Consider the following 20,658-nt stretch of genomic DNA (forward strand, 5'->3'; position numbering starts at 1 on the left):
ACCTAAGGTTTAAGATATTTAATTCTTATGATGACTGCATTTTACAACTTGTCCCACAGAATTCTGAAGAGAAAGTGGGAAGACATTCTACTTCTAGTCTTGGTCCTGATGAAAACAGTTCTAGTAAAAATAAAATAATTACACAGTATAGTTGACAGAATCTCAGCAATAAGTGAGGTCTTTCATGTATCTATCCTTTTCTGTGGTAGAGCCTCATCATGAAAGTCTTCTAACTTGGTTAGGTTTCTGAACATAGGATGCACATCACACTTAAGGAAAACATGCACACTTACATGGACATTTATTTCACCATACTTCTCTTACCTTTAAGAGAAGAAAATAGGTGCTGCATGTGGTGGCGCACAGCTTTAATCTCAGCACTCAGGAGGCAGAGGCAGGCAGATCACTATGAGTTCAAGGCCAGCCTGGTCTACAAAGCAAGTCCAGGACAGCCAAGGATACACAGAGAAACCCTCTTTTGAAAAACCAAAAAGAAGGAGGAGGAGGAGGAGGAGGAAGAAGAAGAAGAGGAGGAGAAGGAGGAAGAAGAAAGGTAATTCCCTTTAGATTCTTGATGAAGGAACATATAATACAATTCGATTTCTATTATGAAGCAGTAGGCTCAAAGTACAAGAGATTAATATATATATATATATTGCTTCTTAAACTCATGGTATCTCATTTACTGGGATACTATGACTGATACATTCCATGATGGATGTAAAACCTTTTCCTTCCTTGGGAGCACACAAGGGATGGGATAACAATTGAGATGTAATATGAATGAATTAATTTAAAAAATGGTATTAAAAAAATCTTTTCCTTCCTCCAAAGTTTAAAAAACAACAAAAATATTTTCTTTTTAGAAAAAAAATTAAAAATGGATTCTTTTCTTATATGATACATCCCAATCAGTTTCCCCTTCCTTTCTTCCTCCTTCCTCTTCAGAAAAGAGTAGGGCTCCAAGAGATGACAGCAAGATAAGACAAAAAAAAAAAAAAAAAAAAAGAAAGAAAAGAAAAGATACAATAAGAAAAGACAAAAGCCCTCATTATCAAGGTTGGATAGGGCAACTCAATAGGAGGCAAAGATTCTCAAGAGCAGGCAAACCAGTCAGAGAGATACACCCACTCCCACTGTTAGAAGCCTCACAAGAACACCCAGCTAACAGCCACAACATACATGCAAAGGGCCTGGTGTAGACCCATGCAGGCCCTGTGCTTGCCATTTCAGTCTCTGAAAACACACTTAAAAGAGTGAAATGCCACTGTCTGCACAGAGCGATGGAAGGGAAACAACAGACTAAGTGTGGAGTCAGCAGATCAAACGTAATATTCTCTGAAGGTAGGACCCACAAGAGAGGGTCACTCCACTGCTTAGACTGCCACTGCCTTCAGAAGGCATCACCAACTACAATGTGGTCTAACAAATAATACAGCCAGCAAATTGGAAAGGCAGCTCTAAATATTCAGACTGATGCATAAAATTTTTATATATTTATCACTCACCAAGATTTATCCAAATTCCACCTGGCTTGAGTATTCTCCATATTGTATCAATGTAATCAATTACATTGTGAGCTGTGTCTATGAAGAAACAGGTGGCAATACAGTCCCAGGTATCTATTCAACAGAGAACAGACCACTGCATCTGTTACTTTGTTTTTGTTTCTTTTACCCTTTAAACTTTCCAGCTAACTCTTACAGAGAACTAATATATCATTTCACTGAAGGGAAAGAGACATGGTCAACACTATACTCAAGTTGATTATAACATATTAGATACAGCAATGTTTGGAAATAATTTGTTATTGACACATCACTACTGTTAAGGAGTTGTTTACCATCTACTCAGCTGCTAGCCTTTAGTTTCAGAGTGGACTGAACCAAGCATCTTGAGCTAGGAAAGTGCTCTGTTTACTGGGCTACCCTAGCTCTCATTTTCAATCTAGTCAAACAAAGTAGTCTTCATCTTAATTTTTGAGTTCTGGTTTAAACCAATGTTAACCACTGATTCTGGCAGGATTGATTGATTGATTGATTGATTGATTGATTGATTTTTCTGGCAGGTTTTAGAAGTAGGTTTTCTTGGCAACTTGAGAATATGTGACATCAAAATAACCAAATACCTTCCATGATTTGATAATCACGGGGAAGTTCGCCTGGGGAAGTCATATATGCGGAGGTGGCCCCAACAAGAACACTGTTTAGCTTTTGGAAGCTATAGCCAGGCAGAGGTAGGGACCAGGTTCAAGATAAAGTATCTATTTCAATCCTGATGTGGCAAAAGTGCCTGGCCCAAGAGAGATCACCCACACCCTACTAGACCTTCAGTTGGGAGGAAAGTGGGTCTCAGGCGCACCATGAGGCTTCCCACTAACTTCACCCCTATTTGAGATCCTGTTCCTTACCATTTACCCCACAGCTTAACTTCTTCCAGTTGTCCCTTCCTAACTTCAGAATGTAGGTTGTCCCAATCTCAGAATTTAAGAGAAATAAAAATCTATTTTAGGAAATTAGGTACATAAATCTTTCTATGTTGCTACTCCCTGTTCCAAGCCATCTTCCTAGTGGCTTCCTGTCTCTCTCAGAGGGCACTCATCTTGTTGCTTTGAATTGTCTTAACCAAGCCTCTGCCCTCCTGTCTCCCTCATGCCCACTACTAGCTCCACCATAGCTCTACCGAACACAGCCAAGTGCTCTCCCCCAACCTCCTTACCCTCCCTGAGCATGAAAATGACAATCCCCTTGTTAGTTCCTATTCTTATACTCAGTATTTTATTTCCTTCCAAACAAGATTGTATGCTATGGCCTCTTTGTCCCTTCCAGAGTTTTAAGTTCCTGTGGCTACAGACTTTTGCCCTACTATCTCTGGTGTTTTGAATGTCTAGAATATAATTGGCTTTTAACAAGTGCCAAACATACTTACTGGAAGAATGCTCTTGCTACAGCTCAGAATTCTGTTGTCCTTCTTCCTGCTGTGCAGTCCACACTCTTCCCACTCCCATTCCCATCTCCCTCCAAGGTCTTCAGTAACCTGCCAGGCTGAAATCTAACTTCCAACCTGACACACGTCTTCTACAACCAAAGCTAACCTGCCTTTTAAGACATGTCTTTCCTTGCCAGTCTTCCCTGCTGCAGTCCCCGTAACTTTATTTTTTTCTATCTTTGTACCTCGAGTACTATTCATATCTGTCCATCAAGCCACAGCCTCTTTACGGAGAGTTCCATTCCCATACTAGCTTATTTCCATCTTTACTGCATTTGGAGTATTTATAAGTTGCCTTTTATTAACAGAGTCAACATCTGTTGAATTTACATATATTTCTTTACATTTCCTGTCACTGCCTTTTTCATGATCTTGGAAATTGTCACTGACCTTGCATACTTCATATTCTGCCAAAAAAATAAATGGTTACAACACATGGTGAGTTTTAGAATAATGAGTAAGAGCTTTTGAATACTTGCTTTGAACTTACTGCATTCTGAGTAAATCTCCTGAAAGTCTCCTGCTGTCATGGAAAAGTTAGAACCAGAAGGAAGACTATGGGGGTCAACGTCAGGAAAAAAAATGGGTCGAATCTGATCAGCTGATCTCCGATTATTGCTAAACTGATGAATCCAAGGATAAAGTTTATATTTGTTAATTTCAGAACATCTGTAAAATATGAGCATAAAGTTCAATGTTAACCACGCATTTTACGAAAGAAAAAAAAGAAAGAAAAAAAAAGCTACTTTAAGCACTAATATATTATCTATTGACCGAAATTTTTCGCATATAATTCATTAGACTTAAACAATGTCAAGGCTACACTGCACTCAGGTATCTGAAGCTGTGTCTACATGTAGATGACCAACCATGGATTAAAAGAAATTCAGAGATTCACATGTGCTATGCATTCAAATTTATTTCAAAACTTATGCAAATTTTGTTGTTTTTGAAACAGGGTCTTATGCAGTCCAGACTGGCCTTGAACTCACTGTGCAACTGAGGATAGCATTTTGAATTCGTGATCCTCCTGTTTTCACCCCACAACAGCTGAGATTAGAGGCCGGTGTTATTGAAACAAGCAGCTAGGTGTTTGTCTCTATCTTTTGACTTAAAAAATAACAATTCTCTTCTAATGTCTTCACAGAAGGTAGAGGACACAGAAGTTCTCAGACCTCATTCCAAGGCAGTCATGTGAACATGGCTACGTACTGTAAAGTCAGTTAGGGAAAATAGTTACAAATGCTACAATAAACTTGTACAAAAAACAAAAAGTGAATAAGCTTTAAAAAATGAGAAAACTCCCCTCCTATATTACAATTAACTCTGAAGAGATGACATTTTAGTTTTATGGGATGCCCAGTTACGTTCTAAAACACTGTTTGCTTGCCCTGTGTGAACACTTACCTAATCAACACTGGCAATCAACATAAGCATCATGAATGTAATGTAAATATGATCTATATCAATCAAGTACTACATACTTTTCTTCTAAATCAGAATTGTTCAAAAATAGGTAAAGCAATTTGATTTTGAGAAATTACTATTTTCAGCAAAAAGTAAATTAAATACCTGTTGAGTACAAAGTTGGAAGAAAAGAGCATAAAAAAACTCCATTCATTTCCTTGACAAGCATAACCTAGCATAGCTATTTCCCAGGCCAATCTTCCTAGTCCAGCACCAGGTACCAGAATATTTACTTTAGAAGGATCCCTGAAATGAAACAAGCAATTATATCCAGCCCCTCAAAGAGGAAAAAAAAAAGAGGAAAAAAAAGGCAAAATGCACATTAACAACTAAAACCTTAATTATTCAAAAGAATAAGCTTACTCTTGACATCTTAAAGCTGATGTATTTCTAAATAGCAATAAAAATAAGAGATGGACGGAATTATTATGCTATCAAGTGAGGGCTTTATTCCCCACCCAAAAAAACAAAAACAAAAACAAAACACACATACACTTTTCCGGGGGGGAGAAAAAAATGGAATCACATTGTATTTAAAGACTTATAGTCATTCTTATTTCTGAGAAGATAAATTGTCCCAAAGTAATCCCTCATTCCATGTGGATGTGACTTCACCATGAGGCAGAGAACAAAAATTACTTCTAAGTTCATACAGCACAAAGATTTACAGAACGAAATAAATTAATTACATTTAGATTTTAATGTATTAAGTTTACCTCTAAAATTATATAGGTCTCAGTTACAGTACAGTACAAAGGTACTGGGCACAGTAGCTCATACCTGTAACTTCAGATTGTGAGGCTCAAAGGATTGTCATGAGTTTGAGTTTAGCCTGGTCTATACAGTAAATTCCAGAAATGGCCTGGGAGATAAAATATATAAGACTCTGTCTCTGCTACCCCTACCCTCTCTTCCAAAAAAGAGGGGGCAAAGAGTCAGAGGGATAGATATTCTCTTAGAAAATGGGCATCCACTGTCTTCTAGTTATAAACAGCCCCAGGCTGGCCTCAAACTCAAGACTTTCCTGCCACAGCTCCCTCGCAAGTACTCTGGGCAAGCATTTATGACAAATACACTGCACCAAGCCAGAGACTCTACCTCATCACATTGCCACTGCATGTTTCCTTTTCTCTAAACTCTGCTATTCTTTCAATAGAACTGCAATAAGTTTTAGGACGGGAAAGTAGGGGGCAAGGACCTTTTCTCAAGAACCTGGCAAATCAAAGTATAGGGTTGGGAAGATGCTGAGTGGGTAAAGGCAGTTCAGATTAAGGCTGATAATCCAAGCTTAATTCATGGGACCCACACAGTGGGAAAACAGAACCAACCCTTTTTAGACTGCCATCTGATCTCCACATGCACTGACACATGCATGCATTAACTGAAAGTAACTTTTTTTTAAAAGACAAGGTTGCTCTGTGTACCCTTGGCTGTCCTGGAGCTCGCTCTGTAAACCAGACTGGCCTCAAACTCAGAGAAAAAAGTAACTTTTTTTAAAAATGAGAAAAATGACATTTGTATGGGAACCCAAAGGAAAAATCTATGTAATCAGTTGGTATGTCTGTAAAAAGGGAATCCAACTATCTTGTTTTCAAAATTTGGTTCACAAATCCAATTCAATTTCAAACCATTCAAATCTTATAAACTACCTGTTTTCTGAGGCCTTCACACTCAGAAAGCAACACAGTATTTTTAGTAGTATCATATTCTATGGAATAATCTTTGCATACTGCATTTTAAAATAAAAAAAATAAAAGAAATTGGAGGCCAGGGAAATGGCTCAATCAGTAAAGTGGTTTTATATATCTATTTAAGGAATATATGCTTGTATAATACACCTTCGAGGAATGGACACACATCTTTAGTCCCAGCACTTATGAGACAGAGGCAGGTGGATCATTTGAATTTGAGGCCATCCTTGTCTACATAGTAAGTTCTAGGCCATCCAGGGCTAGAGTGAAAAGTCTTTTTTTTTTCCTTTTAATATTTACTTCGTTGAAAACTCTTGTCCTTAAAGAAACTAAACCAAAGTACCAAGAACAATTTAGTAACTTATAGAAGATTACACTTACGATTTATCAATATTTCCCTAACCAGAACCATGAACTCTCTATCTCTACATCGTGCCAAGAAGTACACTGTTGTTTTTTTTGTTTTGTTTTGTTTGTTTGTTTTGGTTTGGTTTGGTTTGGTTTTGGTTTTATGAGACCTTGCCTGTCCTAGACTCACTTTGTAGACCAGGCTGGCCTCGAACTCACAGCGATCCGCCTGCCTCTGCCTCCTGAGTGCTGGCATTAAAGGCATGTGCCACCACGCCCAGCTCAGTACACTGGTATTTTAAGTGTATAAGACTGCTATTAAAAGGCACAAGACAAGGGACTGGAGAGATGGCTCAGTGGTTAAGAACACTGGCTGCTCTTCCAGAGGTAATGAGTTCAATTCCCAACAACCACATGGTGGCTCATAGTCACCTATAATGTGATCTGATGCCCTCTTCTGGCATGCAGGTGTACATGCAGGTAGAGCACTGTATACATTGTAAATAAATAAATAAAAATTTTTAAAAAGGCACAAGACAAAAAGTATAAAACACACCATTTCTACTTCACAAATTGATGAGACTACTGAAATTCTTCAAACTATTTGCATTATGACAAAATGGTGTTCTCAATGGGCCTTAAAACAAGTTCAGAGCACCCACGGCTGTCTCTCCAGCCACACACACACACAAAATTCAGTAGAATATGATTGATCAAGAACCAAACAAGGAATGGGTGAGATGGCAAGAACACTTTCCTAAATGTATAATCTTAACTAGATTTGCCCCAAAAGACAAACTGCTATGAATCTGTGAGAAGTCCCAAATATTTCTTGTTTAAATGGAGAAGAGAAACAAACTTTAAATATAGATGTGATTTTAAACATTTAAAAACTGGAAACAGACAAATTGTGACTAAATAATCAAATGTTGCCTGCTTGAGATTCTTAGCAAAAAAAAAAAAAGTAGCAAATTTACCAAGTTCATAGGGCGCATTTACTATAAATGTGACCCTAATTCACAAGGGAGAAGTCTCAGCAGGGCATGAGGTACGTCGATAAGGACAAAATTAAGGACACAAGCAGATTAGGCCTTTTTTACCAACAGTAAATGTTCTTGACAGGTTTAATTAACTGTATCTTTGCTTTACAAATTAGCAAGCTCCAATACAATATCCTTTGTTTTGTGATATTGGCATGGTGACATTTGGCTGGCAGCTAGTGGTAGGAATGTACAAAGCTTCTTCACCGCCTCCCCCTCATATGTGTTCTCCCATGCACCACAGCATGCATGTAGAGGTCAAAGGACAACTTGCAGGAATTGGGTCTGTCTTTCTACGATGTGTCAGGAAAACAGTACAGGTCATCCAGGCTATGAAACAAGCGTCCTTACCTAGTCAGTCACCGGCAATTTTTAAGCAGCAAAAGCAGTTCTCTGAATCCCAGTCATTCTGTTCAATGCAGCAGATGGCACCATATCCATATTATTTAAAGTATATAAAGTGATATATGTTCTAAGTGTAAACTAAGTTGGACCTCAAAAACTTGACAGAAGAATGAATGAAAAAAATCTCACTAATAATATTTTATGTTAATATAGTTTGAAATAATATTCTGGAAATTCTAGTTTATTAACTTCATGTGTTTCCACTTTTGTCCTTTTTTTTTTTTTGGTAGCTATCAAAGTATTTAAAATTACATTAGGACATATATATTCACAGCCTGATTATGTCAATAAATTCTGAACAGTGGTCTATACAAATGAATCATTAAAGCAGGACAGAGATGCAGCTCTATTAGAGCTATCATATAGGATGCCCTGGAGCTGAATCCCAGCTGGCATAAATAGGCATGGTGGTGCATGCCTAAATCCCAACATCCAGGGTGTACAACAGGAGGACCAGGAGTTCAAGGCCAGCCTGGGGTATATGAGATACTCTCTTAAAAAACAACAAACAAAAACCAAAAAACAATTACAGACATCTACACTACTCCTAATATTTTGGTATTATAATATTAAGATAATTTCTACACAAAAGTATATCTGTACATCAGATTCAACAATATTGAACTCTAAGATTGGCAAATACCATCGAATTGTCCTCTATAAAATTTTTACTAATTGGATTCTTTCACAAGAAACATGTTGCTCCACAGCTTTGCTGTTTCCTAATTTTCAAATTTTGCCAAACATTGTAAAAAAATGACTTATCATAGTTTTTACATTTGAATTTTCTTGTGAGATTGTCTTATATTCCTTTATGTCAATTTATACCACTTTCTTTTGAATTATTAATCTTGGAATGCTTTATTACAGAATTATGAACAACTGAAATTCTGATTTGGTGCCTTCTTCTGGTGTGCAGGTATACATACAGGATACTGTATACATAATAAAAAATCTTTTTTTAAAAAAAGAGCTGGAGAGATGGCTCAGAGGGTAAAAGCACTTCTAAAGGTCCTGAGTTCAATTCTCAGCAACCACATGGTAGCTCACAACCATCTATAATGAGATCTGATGTGCAAGTGTGCAGGCAGAACACTCTATACATAATCATTCAATCAATCAATCTTAAAAAAAAAAAAAAGAAAAGAAAAATGAAATTCTGTCTTGGAAGAAGTCGAAAACACAGCTGTTTCCAGTCAAGAAAGCTTTCAGAATGAGATAGTGTTCTTTACTATACAACTGCGTGTGGCAGTCTATATCTCCTTCATTTTCTCTTCTAAAATGGGTTATTTTAAGTTAGTAAATCCCTTCTTAAATATAATTAATTCCTTTATTTTAATATAAATAGAAAAGTGCTTTTTTCAAGCTCAGTATTTTTCCTAAAAAAACTATGTGAAAGATACACTTTAGTCAGTCTATCAATGTACAGTGAGTATTGACATACTCATAAATAAATATCACCCCAAATAGTACTACAATAGGCTAATGAATTAAGATCTGAAAACAACAGTAACAGAAGCAGTTTAATAGTTTTTAGGATAAAAGAAATATCAGTCTTTAAGTTATGTTCAAATGTGTCTTTCCTTCAAATGTATGTACTTTATAGCATTGAACCAGCAGACGCTTGGGAAAACTCAATATTGGTTTTGCTGTTTTTCTTTATTATTTTGTGATGATTTCAGTACATACTATTCTATCAAATGTTTTCGCATTACACTCTCCTTGTGTTCACATGAGAAAACAGTTTCGACCTTGAGCTCACATACGTTTTTGCTTGCGACAGGGTCTCAATGCGTAGCCGTGGCTAGTCTAAAACAAGCTGTAGCATACTGGCCTCGAGCTTGTGTTGGTCCTCTTATCTCACGCTCATGAATGCTAGAATCCATGATATAAAAGCCACCACGCTGAGCTTGAATTTTAAGTGAAAAATAAAACAAAAACAAAGAGTACTGTTTGCTAACTTCAATGATCACCTGTTCACAAGAGCAACACAGAAAATCCCTTTTAGGTAAAACCAAAGCTGAGGCCAATGACTTGGCATTTGGCAAAATGTAGAAAGCATTTCCTTACCAACAAACCGACCCATGCAGAAACCAATCTGTGCCTTCAAAATTGCGTATACCTAAAAACTCAATCACGTTCGTCTCCAACATGGACAAACAGGTAAAATAAATGTGTTTACATAAACATTTTAATGATCAAATACAGGCAGTCCTATGGATATTCATTAAATCAGCTACCCTTCATAGCCACCTCAGGATGACCATCACCAAAATCTCAGTAAGGAAAAGCAGTTGAAACTGAGTTAAATCATCCAGCTCAAGTATAAGTAATGATATTAAGTTTTTATGCCTGTTGTGGTTCAATCTGAGACCCAAATGACACTTTATACAGAGCTAACTTGCATTTCGAATGGCTATAATTAAGACGCCTCATTTAGGCACTTTCCTTTCTCTGAAACGGGGTTTTGCTGTGCAATGCAGGCTGACCTCAACTTCACAATCATCCTGCCTCAGCCATGTAGGAACCCAGCTAACACAACACCACACCTCCACCTGGCTCTGGGGGTTTACATTTGATGAGAAAGCTTTGACTTTAATATGTATGTGCCCTTACTATTCAACTTTCTTATCTACTATAAAGAAACTAAGTAAAACAAAACAAAATGATATAGAAAGAAATATGTATTTTCCCATCAGGTCCAATGGGAATAAACAGGAGGAATAAGCACTTCCCCCAGTATATTTCATTTAACGTTTATGAGTGTGTGAATGTATATCCTGATCATATCTGTAATAGTCATTGCTTTCAGGGATGGGAAGGGGCAGCTGGAGAGCAGTAAGTACCTGCTTACACTGTAAAAGCAGAAAAATAACTATAAGACAGTACTGAGTATACAAGCTTTCCAAATACCTTTACTATGGCATGCTCTTTATGGTAGATGAGTGTTGAAAGACTGATTAACACAATAGCACATATTACTCAATATCTCAGAATAAATAAACTGATAAACATCTGATGTTTCAGCCTTTGAAATTCACTTAAACTTTGGTGCATTCTAATTTTAAAGAGCTTTACTTTACAACCTACTTTCTGAATCAGAGATGCTTTGATTTTTCAGGGATATTTAGAAGGTAAAGAAACCATTATCTAGAACTTTATTGAGGAAAGCATTGATGAGATTCAGAGAGAATAAAAACTAGAAACTAAAAAACAAATAATATCCCCATAAAAGTAATGGTGTTCATAAAGGTTCATATAATTTAAATCAATTATAAAATCTATAAGCCAGGCTGAGGTGGCTCACGCCTTTAATCCCAGGCAAATGCAGGTGGATCTCTGGGAGCTCAAGGCCAACCTGGTCTATAAGAGTGGGTTCCACAACAGCAAGGGCTCTATTACACAGAGAAACCCTGTCTCAAAAAACCAAAAGCAAGTAAACAAACAAATAAATGAATGAATAAATAAAAATTATAAAAAGTAAATACAAGAGATTAGTTCATTATTTTAGTAGCTATGGAACCCTTTGTGAAATGGCGCTGATAAAAATCTTAGAGACAAGAGTGCAGCTCAACGGTAGGGTCCATGTAAAGAAAGTAAACAGATTACTTGTAGTAGCACTGAAGTCGGAACACAAGCAGCATTTAAAAGCTACAATTTGTAGTATTCCAACTCAAAGTAAATCTCAAAATGATTCTTACTGGAGGTTATTTCCTGTATTCCAGAGAAGAAGAATAAAACAACTGTCGGAAGAGTAAGCAGGCTACCAGGAAGAGACCTGATAGGCTGTGACCTTATAGTGGGGGACAAGGTCCCTTTCTGCCACAGTCCTAGGGGAGGGGAACAGGATGAAAGGGGCAGGGAGGGGGAGCAGGAAGATACAAGTGAGGGGAATAACAATTTAGATGTAATCTGAATAAATTACTTAAATGAAAATTAAAAAATAAAATAAAATAAAACTGTCATCATCTCAATGTCCCATGGGCAGACGATAAGGGTTACTCCCAGCAAAAGAAAATTATTGACTACTACTATCCCTTAAAATTAAGTGTAGAAATGTCAAACAAAATATTAGCAAACCTAACCCATCAATATGCTTAGGAAATTATTTACTATAACCAAATGTGCCTTATCCAAAGAAAGCAAGGTGGTTTAACACAAGAAAAATGAGATTTTATTAAAATCGTGGGGGGAGGGGGCCTCAACAAGGTTGTCTCAATAGAATCAAAAAGTATTCAACAATATCCAACATCCATTTTAAGATGGAAAAATATTCAGTAAGAAAAGGGGAATTATAAAAACTCCACAGTTAGCATTATACTCTGTGGTGAAAAAAGAGAACACTGTCCCCTAAGAAAACAAACAAAGATTAAAGGGTAGTCAGGTTGAAAAGGAAGAAATAAAGACTTTTTGCATGATATGATATTACATATGAAATCCTCCCCCGGAAAAAAAAAATCTGTAAGAAATCTAGATCCTATTCAGAAAGTACAGTCCAAAGTGTCAAAAAGCCATAAGGATATACAACATGACTTTTAAGATGTATGTTCTCCTGAAAATAACCACAAGACACAGTGGATGAATAAAAGCCATGTTTGACATATATGAATGAAACTGCCATAATGAAACCCATTATGTTGTTTGCTAACTTTAAAAAAAAAAAAAAAGAGTATTTCAAAAGTTAAAACCAATTACTCTACCTTTGACTATACTAGTTTCTTGACCTGTGCCCCCCCCCGGGCCCCCCTCCCCCCAAAAAGACATTCAACTAAAACTAAACTGTTAATACAAAAACTCAAAAAAACCAAAGGACTCAAAAAAAATTTCTCTGGAGGAAGATCTAAACAGAAGGATTTTAAGTTCAAGGCCAGCATGAGCTTGTGAGCTCCAATGAGACCCTGCCTCAGAAAACCATAAAGTTAAAGCACCTAATGTTAGAGAGAGAGACCAGGGCTACAAAGGAGGAATTCAGCACTGAGTATTAATTAATGTGTGCTTGTATCTGTGCAGCAGAATGCTCAAAGCAACTGACATCTTAGCATTCCAAATTAAAAGGAACCAAATCCTTTGAGAGATAGCCAACCCTTAAAGGTATCTACAACATGGGTCTTAAACACCTTATTTTTTCAGTAAACGAAATCCTCAAGGAATACAGGAATTTGAACAACAAAATTAAAACAATAGTAACAGATCACTGAATAAAATAAGAACTGTAAGTCCTTGAAATAAATATTACAGGAGACTGAAGAGTCTCCTTTCAGTGGAAAACAGCCTGCGTACTGTGTCCCTCACCACAGCACGGACTGCCTCATGTCCTCACGTGAGAACTACCCTAGTGCAGTATAATTCTAAGTGAGAAGTGTACGGTAACAGGGTATGATCTGCACAGTCTAAAAATGGCTCGGCAGAAATTACTTGTAAGTTAATATAACATTAATACTAGCAGAAGTGTAGAGAAGCCAGGTAATACTTGAAGTGAGTTATTAAAAAATTAAAATTTCTACAACCAGGCAATGGTGGTGCACAGCACTTAGGGGGGCAGAGACAGGCAGATCTGCGAGTTCAAGGCCAGCCTGATGTACAAAGAGAGTCTGAGACAGACAAGGCTACATAGAGAAACCCTGTCTCAAAAGCCAAACCAAACAAATCACAAAAATAAAATAATATAAATAAAATATCTAATGGTGGAGTCACAGCTATTTTGTCTGTGCACATGGTTATCTGGAAAAGGATTTAATAAGTCTACAAAATAATTTTCTTGTATTCCTCAAAAGACATCAATGTCATGAAAGTTGCTGGTTAAAGACTAGATATTAGCAATTAAACGAACGCAATAGCCTAAACTGTACTGAAATGGACAGGAAATGTTATAAGGAGACTATAAAGGCAATTATGAAATCTGAGTATATACTATCAAGTTCCATCACCGTGTACAAGGATCAATTTCCTGACTCTGGTAAATTAAAAGGAACAGATTTGTTTTGAAGAATAAACTATGTGCTTGTGTGGTAGAGCACACCTTTAAACCAATACCCAGGAGGCAGAGGTACATGGATCTCTATGCTCGGGGTCAGCCTGGTCTACACAGTGAGTTCCAGGCCACTCATGGCTAAACAGTGTGACCCTGTAGACTAACACTGTGAAGTATTAAGCAGTAAGAAAACATGACAAGTACTACCTGAAGTCTCACATGGCTTTACAGTAATTTTGAATGTGTGGTTTTAGACATCAATATGCTGGAAGGAGGGAAGAAGGTGGAATGATATAGTGATGTTTCAAAACGCCAAAACTTGATGAATTTTGGTAAAGAGTATATGGATGGCGGTTGTACAATTCATGAACCATAATTTTGAAGCTACTTCAAAATTAAAAGGTCAATAGATAGAAAAAGAGACATAGGTACTGACACTCCTCCAATGATACACTCAAACTCTGGAGTTTTGAACACAGTGACCTATGGATCCTAGGGGTCTGAGGACAAAATTCACTGGGCCTAAGAACATGGGAACATTTTTTATTTTATTATTTTTTTAAAAATAGTCTACTTTATAAGTCTGTACTTATAGTTGTGTGTGTGTGTGTGTGTGTGTGTGCGCGCGCGCGCGGATATGAGCACAGATGCCTGCAGGGTCCACAGAGGGTATCAGATCCCTTGGAGCTAGACTCACAGGTGGCTGTGAGCTGTGATGATGCTCAGCTGGAGACAGAACTTGGGTTCCCTGCAAAAGCAGTAAGCATGTATTCTAAATACTGAGCCTTCTCTCCAGCTCCTAACAGGTTCTAACTGCAATAATCTCTAGTTGATGCTTGTCCTCAGTGACAAAATGCAGGCAATGAGCAATAGTAGCTTTAGGAATTTTATTACTAATTGGAATCACATTTTTATCAAAGTATTCAGCATTTTCATAATATAGTACTTATACTCACTGCCAGGTTGTGTTTACTCAATACATAGCACAGTATTTGCTTTAATTAAAAAATTGAGTGTGTGTGTGTGTGTGTGTGTGCGCGCGCGCGCTGCACTAGTAATTTACAATGAGTGTCTTATGCAGTGACTTCCCACCTTATATTTTGAGACAGAATGGGTTATTCAGGCTCTGGGACTACGAAGAGCCTGGCTTTTTAAAGCAGGAGCTAGGGATCCAAACAAAAGCCCTCATGTATGTCAACAAGCATCACTCAACCTGCCACAGATTTGCTTTTAAAGATTTCAGTAACTTTACTTCAAAATAAGTGGTTCTTTGTAGCCATATGCATTTCATTTTATTTATTTACAGATATAAGTCTGAAAAGCAAAACACAAACTTCAGAATGCCCAAAGGGACTATGTCCAAAAAGATAATTACTTCTCTAGGGTATGGATCCCTCATTCCTTTTAAGTAGGTCATAATGAGATACAGTAAAATCTACCACTATTGCTTTGCTATGAAAACAACTTATAAGGCAGTGTGCATTGTTGACTATACATGTTTATTCTAATGTTAGTTTCAATTTTTCATATTTGCTAGAGCAAATGTTACCGAACATGAAACCTTTAATCTCACAGAGCTGAAGCACTCACTAACAAATGTACCACTCGCACACACAAACACACACAGGCACAGAGTGGCTGTGAGAGTGGATCACAAGGTGAAATGTCATAGCTAAGTGCTTGACACCTTGAAGAAAGTGATTTAAAATGCAGGAGTATTTACCATCTGTCTTTTGGAAAATTTTTTACGATTTCTTTAATGATTGGCTTATAGCAGGCGTCTCTTTCTGTTTTCCCGGTTTCACTCCAGTCTCTTACAAACTGTTTCAGTGTAGATTTTAACTTATCCATATCAAATGTTGATGCTGGCATAATCTTCCCATTGCCCTGTTTAAAAGGGGGGAAAAGAATTATTTTCTTAGAGTCAATGTTGGATATGGCTAGATGAGCATACTAAGATATGGTGGGTCAGTGGATAGCCACTGGCCTCTCACCTAACCAGGGGCTCAAGTGCAGCTTGAGGTCCTACATGAATAAAAGCTGGCTGTGTTTACTCCTATCCTCAGTCGAGGAAGACTCCACAAAGTAAAGCTGACCTTACTCAGGAAGGACCAGCACTGAACACCCCACCCTCCAAGAGAGGGAAGAAAATCCTTCTAGTGTATTGATGGGCAGCCTGTGTGGCTCACGCTGAACTGGCCAAAAGCTACCTACCTTGTGGATAATAAACAGACTTCAATTGCTATTACTGCTAGTCACTTAAAATTTAAGTGAAAAAATTTTAAGTAAAAGATGAATATTTATAGATGATACTGAAAAAGCAACAAGAAAAAGTCACTAAGATAACTAGTATAGATATTATAGCATATAATACTATATAGTATAGTATATTATAATATAGTACAGTCCAAACACCATGTGAAGTATCAACAATTGTCTAGGTCTTAAGAAAATAGTAGTGAACAAATGCAATTTCTAGTAAACCGTTCTTCCAGTTTCATAAAACATCCTTCAGTAGGGTGGATGACCATCACAAACCTTAGCCATACAAATATAACCTTAAAATGAAAAGAGAACAAGTTTTACATACATCTTCTCCATATTCTTTATTTTCGAACATATGAATGCAATCATTCACAATGGTCAGCAGTATTTCCTGATTATGGTCAATGCATTTCCGGATCTTGTCCAAGTGAAGAGGAAACTGAGGAAGCAGCTTCTGCTGGTGATCTGGAAGTGATCGGAACTGTCTTTCTGTTCGGTTCACTCGTTCATGCATACTGGTGCTAAAACAGAAAAGGTGTTTTATTTTAATTGTCATAAAGAATTCTCTCACCAGAGGCCAACCATTTTAAGACTGCCAGCCTATGTGATCATATGGTGGGGGAAGAGGTCCTTCTGTCAGAGGTCCAGGGAAGGGGCGGTGGTGGGAAGATACAAACGAGAAGATAACAATTGGGATGTAATCTGAATAAATTATTAATAAAACAACAACATTTTGTCAGCCTACATAACCATTCCCTAGTTATCTTGGCCACCACCCTTATTTCCCACCCTCTGACTTCTAAAGAAGTTTGGTTATGTTTTTACTTTATGAGGAATATTTCTCAGAGCAATCAACAACAACAAAATGGTTTATAACAAGTAAGAACAGACACATATACTAATAAGGACTAATAACTTATAATTATTTTTAATAAGTTCAATTTTCAAATTAAACATTTTGTGCGAAACTAGAGGACGGCTTGGCTACATCATCAAGTAGTAACATGATGCTGTAAAAGTGAGTTAAAATGGCCTCAGTTTAATCCCCACAATCAAACAGTAAAAAATGGCATATAAAATATGTCTTGAAACCAATTAAAGCCAGTCAAGTTGAATTTTGAAAAATATACATATACAATATTCACAATTTGCATTCCAAAGCTTTACTAAGTCGAATGGTTACTTTGGGGACTGCTTATTCATGAAGTAAAAAAAGAGAGTCTCATTTTTAAAAGCTAAAAGTCATTTTATATAAATCAAATTGGCAAAAATCTGTAAATACAACTAGGTCCAATGCTGGTGAAATTGTGGAAAAATAGAACATTTACACACGAATAGTGAATGCATAAATGAATACATCTACCTTGCAAAAGAACAGTATCCTTAGTAAAGCTTAATATTTATCTACTCTATGATCTAGAAATCATACTCCTACACAAGCCATTTTTACTACAGCACTGTCCAACAACAAATATAAAACACCGTAAACAACAGAAAGCCCATGATCAGTGGTCAGGATACAACTGATAGGTAACTGCTGGATGAGAGGAAGCACATTTCTTAACACCACCACCACCACCACCCAGGAACCTAGCGGTCTTCAGAGCTGCCAGAAACAAAACACAATGGGAACTTCTTAAAGGGTTTGGGCTGAAGGTGTACAGCTTCATGTAGTACAGCACATGTTTATGTACAAACTGTGGAACCACACAAATACACAGACACCACAAAGTTAGAAAACAGAGGGGAGGGGGACATTTTACCAGAGCTGAAAGCAGTCTGATCCTGCAAAGTTGTAACTGTAACTAACTTCGCTACCACAGAAGCTATCAGGTATTTGGTCATTCTGTACCCTCCTAGTGGAGCAGCCAGCCAAGCCCTTTTGTTTACATTATGCTCATGGGTATGGAGTTGAACAGCTGTGAAGACCTCATTGGCCAAGAACTTTACTCTTTGGTAAAATAATGAAAATTGGACGGCACCCTGCTTTTTAAGGATGTCTTCAAACACCAGATTTTTTGGTACACTCAGGAGCCAAAAGGCATTTCTTGCCCTATGATCTTTAATCTAAGTATTCTACTCACTGTAACATTTAGTGGTAAAGTACGCCCTCCAAAAGGAGTCTGGAACAGGACTTGCTGTCAAAACTGACTTTGATGAAGACTACTATCCACACACCACAATATGGCACACTAGCAACAGGTGGCACATTGAAGTGTGCTAGTGAGACTGCACAACTGAGTTCTGTTAATTAACTTATGTCTAAATCCCTCCGGATGTGACTAGTGCTGCAGTGCGCACACTTCAAAGCCAGACTATCTAAAAATGCTGGAAAGCAGCACAACGCTAGCCAAGCCACTCACGCCATATGACCTGTGCTACGCTACTTTTTCCAGAGATTCGGAGTGTTTCACACAGACAGTACATAAAAATAAAGAAAAAGTTTTAGTGAAAATTCCCTTCAATCCCACATTCAACTGGTAAAGAGAGACGAAAGCGCTGGGAACCAGGTCACAACTTGAGAACGCACACAGCATCCTTTTCTATAGTGCAACACTCAAGACGAATCCAGGTCAAAGGTCCATTTCCCCAGGCCAAGGGGAATGTCTAATAATAAGCACCAATTCTTGGCTCCAATATATAAAAACCGAATACAGTTAAATAAGTTCAACTGAGTCTGCTAGATGCCAAGGTGTTTCCCATAACCGCTACTTCTGAGTTTAATTAGTAAATGGTTTCATCGAAATCTCTGATCCAAGAAGCGTGCCTAAATGGTAGCTAACCATCTAGAGAGCTTGAGGTCTTGGGTCCCATGCGCCTTCTACACCTGCTACAATATAACTGAGATCCTAAATAGCTACTCAATTCAAAACAGTAACAAAGTAATGTAACTCTTGGCCAAAACTGGCTAGGGCTGTATGGGAGGGTCCTTCTTTGCCACCATATTCTATTCGTTAAAAATAGAGCTTCAACATTGCCAAGCGCTGTGACATAAAATAAGGCTCAGTCCCTGCCCTTGAGAGGGCCAAAGCTAGGCAAAAGAGTTACATACATAAACAGCAGGAGGGTCCACTCTCGGATGGTTTGACGTGCACAGGGGGGTCATGTCCATCTCGCTGGCTCCAACTTCAGGCTCAGAACACAGCTACTAGTGGACTTTATCACTTACTAAAATAAATGTATGAGCTCTGCCTGAAAACCCAGGTGCACGAAGACACTTTCAGATGTGCACTTACGCATTGTTATTGGGCTATCTAAATACCTACCTAGACGGAAGTCAGGAAGCTGTATTACGAATGGGGAGCACACTTAAGGGTCCTCCATCCATGCCTAGCTTACGAAAGGAATTCCATACTTACTTGCAGATTATAAGAACATAAAGGCGGCTCCGGTGCCTGCTCTCTTTTCCTTACCAAGGCTGCACAATTTAGAATTCCGGGATTACTTCCACCCTCCACCACCCGGTTAGAGCCACTCAGCAGCACCGTTCAGTTCTCTACCAAAGTGCACGCTCGTTCCGGCGGCTCCAGGTGAGGTGGGGAGCCGTCGCACAGGACCGCGCGCAGGTGACGGCGGGCTCCGCGAACCGGCCACGAGGCGGGCCCCGAGGCTGCGGGCGGGCGGGCGGAGGGCGCGCCTTACCCGTAGTAGCGGAACGCGTTGATGACCTTCCAGAAGTGCTCGCGCTCCAGCCGCTCCTCGTCCTCGGTGGTGCCGCGCGCCGGGGGCCCGGCAGGAGCGGCCGAGCCCAAACACCCGGAGGAGAACTGCACCTCCACATCCTCGCCGCGCCCGCCGTCCTGGGGCGGCTGGGACGCGGGCGGAGCGCGCCGCCGTCGCTGCATCGCCGCCGCGGCCCACGGCCCGACCCGCCTGCGCTTCACCGCGCCCGAATGCGTGGTGGCGGATGGCCCGGCCTCCTCTAGACGGCGCCCGCCGCGGCCACGGCCCCCGCTCGCGGCGCGCCCCGCCCCCGCCGCCCTCAGGCCTCCATTCGCGCTGCGCTCCGCCAGGGTTCCGGGACCCGCGCACTCTGCGCGCACGCGCCGACAACGAGGCTGAGGCTGAGGCCGCGGCAGCCAGCGCTCATTCGCTGCCGGGCTTCCGCTACGACGCGCTGACGTACGCTGACGCGGAGGGCGGGGCTTCGGGCCAGGTGGAGGAGGTGGAGCTCCTCCTTGGGGCGGGGCTTGAGCAGCCGGCACCTGGCCGAGCCTCGTGGGTGGGGGAGTCCGACTGGTTGGTTGACGTAGGGCGGGCTCTGAGGCTAGAAGGGAAGGGCAAGAAATACCAGTAGTGGGGTTTCGATGTATTAATTAACGAATGTTTTAACTTTAGAAACCCCAAAAGGCTTCCCTTAACGTTCACCTTTTAAACTAATTTTCTAAGTGGATTCCTATGTACCCGAGGAGCTGGGAGACACAATCACTCGTGGTTAGTGACCTATGTGACCTGCCTGGTCCAGTGGCGACCTTCTCTAGTC

At 39.2% G+C, this 20,658-nt stretch overlaps 1 protein-coding gene across 2 annotated transcripts in view; it reads right to left on the reverse strand.

Annotated features, from left to right (window-relative positions):
- CARNMT1 (carnosine N-methyltransferase 1) overlaps positions 1-20,240 on the reverse strand; it is a 28,432-nt gene extending 8,192 nt beyond the window's left edge. Inside the window, exons 1-6 of one of the 2 annotated variants that reach the window (XM_084769987.1) lie at positions 19,818-20,240; positions 16,501-16,696; positions 15,634-15,797; positions 4,561-4,701; positions 3,479-3,657; positions 1,509-1,622 (exon numbers count right to left, since the gene is read on the reverse strand). In XM_084769987.1, coding sequence (XP_084626113.1) covers positions 1,509-1,622; positions 3,479-3,657; positions 4,561-4,701; positions 15,634-15,797; positions 16,501-16,696; positions 19,818-20,020 — 997 coding nt within the window. In that variant the 5' untranslated portion in view covers positions 20,021-20,240. The remainder of the gene's footprint in view (positions 1-1,508; positions 1,623-3,478; positions 3,658-4,560; positions 4,702-15,633; positions 15,798-16,500; positions 16,697-19,817) is intronic. The other variant, XM_084769986.1, reaches the window with a different exon arrangement.
- Between the last annotated feature and the right edge of the window lie 418 nt (positions 20,241-20,658).

This window comes from Acomys minous (genome assembly GCF_964271855.1).
Source record: "Acomys minous genome assembly, chromosome: 2".
Lineage (NCBI taxonomy): Eukaryota > Metazoa > Chordata > Mammalia > Rodentia > Muridae > Acomys > Acomys minous.